Source organism: Salmo trutta, chromosome 14, assembly GCF_901001165.1.
Source record: "Salmo trutta chromosome 14, fSalTru1.1, whole genome shotgun sequence".
Taxonomy (NCBI): Eukaryota; Metazoa; Chordata; class Actinopteri; order Salmoniformes; family Salmonidae; genus Salmo; species Salmo trutta.
In genome coordinates this window covers 59,891,790-59,897,649 of record NC_042970.1, presented here as the reverse complement: position 1 = coordinate 59,897,649, position 5,860 = coordinate 59,891,790, and the positions used below count along the sequence as shown (strand labels likewise).

Here is a 5,860-nt window from a genome sequence, read left to right as displayed (position 1 = left end):
TCCGATTCCCTAGCATTCTGCACAACAGGTTTAGCATATTGCCAGGTTGATACCACAGGAGGCTTGTGAGGGGAGGACGGTCATAATAATGGCCAGAACGGAGCAAATAGAACGGCATCAAACACCTGGAAAGCATTCACTTATTCCGCTCCAGTCATTACCCAGAGCGCGTTCTCCCGAATGAAGGTGTCACCAAACTCCTGTGGTTGATACATGACAAAGGAATTGGCAAGTTTAGTCTTTTAACTTGCACCTACACAACAAGCCTATAAACAACAGCCTGAACAACAAGCCTATTTATCTAATACTGTACTCTTCATATGGTCAACAACTTGGTAGGTTATTTTAAATATTTTAATTATGCTAGTTATAGCTAGAGCGAGTTGGGTGGGGTAGATAAGGCGAGTCTAGGGCTACAAAACAGAGCCCTTTGCAATGCCCACTAACCAGCTGTATACTCCCACTTTTTCCCACACAACTCACTCTAGGCTCTATATCATAGAAATCAATAGCTATTACCATGTTAAAATGTTATGGGGTGCATTTGTTCCATTGGTTTTGTTGGTAAACTGTTCTGATAGGCCTACGTTATGCCCAAATAGCCACAGTAGCCTGCTTGGCCACTGGCTAAAACTGTAACTGAAGCAGGTACAGCCAGTGTTCACGGTAAACTTGTGCCAGAAGTTGCACAGAATGCTTAAAATGTTCAAGTTTCCACTCACAAGAAATTTGCCAATGCCAGAAATATGTATTATGACCATATCATCTTGTCAGACTAGTTCACTTTGCCTCCTCTGGTGTCCTAAATGGTTTCAGGATGTTGTACTTTGACCTTTCAGGTGCGCTTTAGCCTCACACCTGACATGCTTTGTTCTCATCTTTGGCACAGCAAGATATCGACACATGGAGGAGGTACCTCAAGGCCACGCCCCACCACCTGACAATCTAGGAAGAGGTAATTCAACCTGTCTGTTTAGCATGTTATTATGATGTCCACAACCTTTATAAGTGGTACTTTGGTTGAGCCAGTAGCTCTGTTGATTTTAATAAAGTGTGGAAAATAAGGGATTGATTGTGTTTTAAACTTTTCAAAGATACTTGATGCTTCGGCAAGGTCAGAGAGGTTTAGAAGACGCTCAGCCAACCACCCTGACGAGGTGCAACTGACCACCTTACTATCGTTTTTGCATTTGTTTAATCATTTGCAGTTATATTATGTTTGCCTTGTATTTTTTGTTTTATTATTTTTACTCTGTATTTGCCTCCAGGTGGCGCCAATGACCACAGTGCGCCTCATTGCGGGAAAAAATCTAACATTTTTCTCCCAGGTTCTGACGTCACTGTTTATTATCTGTGGCTGAAAAGTAACATTTTACCTAGCCCGGGCTCCCCACGCCCCACCCATTTTCCCTTGACGAGAATGGGCGAGTTCATTTTCCAGTTCATTTTCCATGGCCAGTGTTTGTACATTTTAGACCATTCCATTGAAACCTCCACCCACGGAAATGCAAAACAAACCCGCCCAATGCTTTCTGTTCTTGCTGTTAGGGTGGCCAGAAGGGTTATATTTCTTCCCCTTTGATATATTTTGAGAATAATTTAAAACAAACGATCACTGTTTCCTATAACTGTATTGAACTAATGATGATGAATAGAGAAGATTGACACCACAGGTGCACAGTTCTCATTGAGAGTGTGTAGGAATGACGTCAGCAGCAGCTCTGAATACAGCACGAGTACAAACCTCTTGAACGGTGAGACTTCCTCTTTCCTTTTCAAAAATATTTTAGGATTACGATGACTAAAATTCTAAAACCCAGGCTTTATAATTTATTAGTGCCTCGTTGAATGGTAAAATTAAAGAAGAATTAACATGAATGTCATTTGTCTTACAGGATTCACTTTTATAACGAGTGTTTTCTATATTGGCTACACAGATTATTTTATTAGCAAAGATATTTAGCTATAGCATTTAGATTTTTTCTTATTAAAATGTAGATGTTTTACTGTAACAGCACAATACGTTTTAATGACTGTTGTTAAGAACCTGTAAAAATGCTGAAATACCAAGACACTAAGAAACTCAACATGAAAGGTGCATGGCAGGTGAAGTACTGCCAGATGACTAGGTTGAAACAGTTCATTTTCCTCTGCTCTTTAAAATAGAGTCAAGAATAATGCATTCCAACCGTCACCAGATGACATTGACAAAAAGCAGAGTAGCAGGTCAGTCAAGCAAAAGGGTGGATCACTTATCAGCTCTCCTATCATTTTGAAATAAAAATGTACAGTTGAAGTCAGAAGTTTATATACACTTAGATTAGATTCATTAAAACTCATTCAACTACTCCACAAATTTCTTGTTAATAAACTATAGTTTTGTCAAGTCGATTAGGACATCGATCTACTTTGTGCATGACAAGTAATTTTTCCAACAATTGCTTACAGACAGATTATTTCACTTATAATTCACTGTATCACAATTCCAGTGGGTCAGAAGTTTACATACACTAAGTTGACTGTGCCTTTAAACAGCTTGGAAAAATCCAGAAAATGATGTCATGGCTTTATGTAACAATTTAGCTTCCGTCCCTCTCCTCGCCCCAACCTGGGCTTGAACCAGGGACCCTCTGCACACATCAACCACCGACACCCCACGAAGCATCGTTACCCATCGCGCCACAAAAAACGCGGCCCTTGCAGAGGAAGGGGAACAACTACTTCAGGTCTCAGAGCGAGTGACGTCACCCGATTTGAAACGCTATTAGCGCGCACCACCGCTAACTAACTAGCCATTTCACATCGGTTACATTTAGAAGCTTCTGATAGGCTAATTGACATAATTTCAGTCAATTGGAGGTGTACCTGTGGATGTTTTACATCAAGACCATGGTGCTTGCCTACGGAGCTGTGAGGGGAACGGCACCTCCATACCTTCAGGCTCTGATCAGGCCCTACACCCAAACAAGGGCACTGCGTTCATCCACCTCTGGCCTGCTGGCCCCCCTACCTCTGAGGAAGCACGGTTCCCGCTCAGCCCAGTCCAAACTGTTCGCTGCTCTGGCACCCCAATGGTGGAACAAGCTCCCTCACGACGCCAGGACAGCGGAGTCAATCACCACCTTCCGGAGACACCTGAAACCCCACCTCTTTAAGGAATACCTGGGATAGGATAAATTAATCCTTCTAACCCCCCCCCCCCCCCCCTTAAAAGATTTAGATGCACTATTGTAAAGTGGTTGTTCCACTGGATATCATAAGGTGAATGCACCAATATGTAAGTCGCTCTGGATAAGAGCGTCTGCTAAATGACTTAAATGTAATGTAAATGTTTTACAAGGCCTACCTTAAAACTCAGTACCTCTTTGCTTGACATCATGGGAAAATCAAAAGAAATCAGATCAGACAAGACCTCAGAAAATAAAGTTGTAGACCTCCACAAGTCTGGTTCATCCTTGGGAGCAATTTCCAAATGCCTGAAGGTACAACATTCATCTGTACAAACAATAGTACGCAAGTATAAACACCATGGGACCACACAGCCGTCATACCGTTCAGGAAGGAGACACGTTCTGTCTCCTAGAGATGAACGTACTTTGGTGCGAAAAGTGCAAATCAATCCCAGAACAACAGCAAAAGACCTTGTGAATGACTCTAGGTGTATGTAAACTTCCAAATTCAACTGTAGTTGCAACAGGAACTGCAGAGAGTAAATGTTAATGATGAATAAATTACATAGAAATTGATTCCTGATGTAGCCAGGTATGTGCTGAAAGAAAGAGACATGTGCATGTTTCCTATTTGAAATAGAAGAAATCTGATTCGTGGACTGAAACAATTTCAGCCTTAATAGCGCTTTGTTTACATGCTCATTATTGGTATTATGAAAAAGTTGTTTTACAGGTACAGGATGAGAGCAAAGTACTGACTTTCTCCCATTGTTACAATCATTCAAGTTCCTAATGATACATGTTCTCTCTTTACAGGAGCCAAAATGCTGTCTAGCATTTACCTAACTGGAGTTTTACGTGTCATTCTGCTATCGATTATTAGTTTAGGAGGATTTGTGGCGCTGTTATTAATGCATTACAGCTCAGCACCATCTCTGTTCTGCCCTCCCCTGCCTGCTTTCCCACCTCAGTACTCAGAGAGACCCCAAGGCCAGCACAACAGCTCCTTGGCTAAGACCCTACCAGACAAGCCCATTATGCTGTTGTGGTTCTGGCCTGAACACTACAGGTTTGACTTAAGCGATTGCGCCACTCTCTTCAACATTGATAGCTGTCTCCTGACTGATGACAGGTCAATGTACAACAAGGCAGACGGGGTGCTTATCTTTCACAAATCCATTAAGCGAGATTTATCCAACTTGCCTCGGTCACCCAGGCCACCATTCCAGAAGTGGATCTGGTTCCATGTTGAATCCCCTACAAACACAAACAGGCTATCTGGTCTAGAGAACCTTTTCAATTTGACCTTGAGTTACAGGCAGGACGCAGACATCCCTATTCGTTGGCGCTTGACTGCAAGGAAAGGCCAGGGGGAGGATTTTGTGCTGCCCAAAAAAGATAAATTAGTTTGCTGGATTGTGAGTAACAATAACCCTGCCACTGGGGCAGGCCAAAGGTATAACTATTACAAAGAACTTGTCAAACACGTTAAGGTGGAAGTCTTTGGCAAGGCCTTTGGCCGTTTCTTGAACTATGAGGACTTCTACAATATCATCTCCAGCTGTAAGTTTTACCTTTCCTTTGAGAACTCAGTCCACAGAGACTACATCACTGAGAAGCTAAACGGACCACTTGCAGCAGGAACTGTACCAGTAGTATTGGGCCCACCCAGACAAAACTATGAGGACTTTGTCCCAGGAGATTCCTTCATCCATGTTAACGACTTTCCAGATGCGAAAGCCTTGGCAGAATTCCTCCTGAAGTTGGACAAGGATGATGAGGCATATCTGCACTACTTTCAGTGGCGTGAACACTTTTCTGCTCAGCGCCATCTAATTCAACAATATCAAGAGTTCACCCATGCTATTTGTTATGCCTGTGACCATGTGGGAACACATAAGGAGTACAAAGTTGTTCACAATCTTTACAAATGGTATTTTGGTTAATAAGGCACTTACAGTGATCTCCAGAAATATTGGGACATTTACAAATATTTGGTGTTTTGAGCCCCACATTTTCAGCACCTCCAAAAAATATGGGCTTGCCTGTTTTTTTGGCCATTAATGTGTCACTTATCAGTTTGCAAACAATGTAAAAAATATAAATCATTGAGTTAATAAAGCTGCATAAAAACATGGTCTCTTATTTGTTTTCTTGAGGAAGGCAGCTCCAAAATGCAGGTGTTTCATCCGAGCTCAGTGCTTTCTGTGGTGGTGGGGCAAGCCAGCAGAAAATAGGAGCGTTGTGCCGTGATTGGCTCAGTGTTCTGTCACTCATGGGGACACTACGTTACCGCCAAGTCTAAGTCCTTAGTAAGGATAGACATAGAAAATTCTAGCCCTTTGGGTCCTGCTATATAGTTACATTAGAAATGCCCTTCCAAGAAGGCTCAAGGTCATTGACCACAGATAAAATTACATCAAATTATGTTAGCACAGCTGAAAACTGTTGTTATGACTAAAGAAGCAATAAAGCTGGCCTCCTTTAGACTAGTTGAGTATCTGGAGCATCAGCATTTGTGGGTTTGATTACAGGCTCAAAATGGCCAGAAACAAAGAACTTTCTTCTGAAACGCGCCAGTCTATTCTTGTTCTGAGAAATGAAGGCTATTCCATGCGAGAAATTGCCAAGAAGCTGAAGATCTCGTACAATGCTGTGTACTACTCCCTTCACAGAACAACGCAAACTGA

At 42.1% G+C, this 5,860-nt stretch overlaps 1 protein-coding gene across 1 annotated transcript; it reads left to right on the top strand.

The window, feature by feature from the left end:
• The first annotated feature begins 1,402 nt into the window (after window positions 1-1,402).
• On the top strand, window positions 1,403-5,305 carry LOC115208496 (alpha-(1,3)-fucosyltransferase 9). The gene is made up of 2 exons (XM_029776598.1): window positions 1,403-1,754; window positions 3,987-5,305. The coding sequence occupies exon 2, from the start codon at window positions 3,995-3,997 to the stop codon at window positions 5,114-5,116; it is 1,122 nt and encodes a 373-aa protein (XP_029632458.1). The 5' UTR covers window positions 1,403-1,754; window positions 3,987-3,994; the 3' UTR covers window positions 5,117-5,305.
• Window positions 5,306-5,860: the final 555 nt, after the last annotated feature.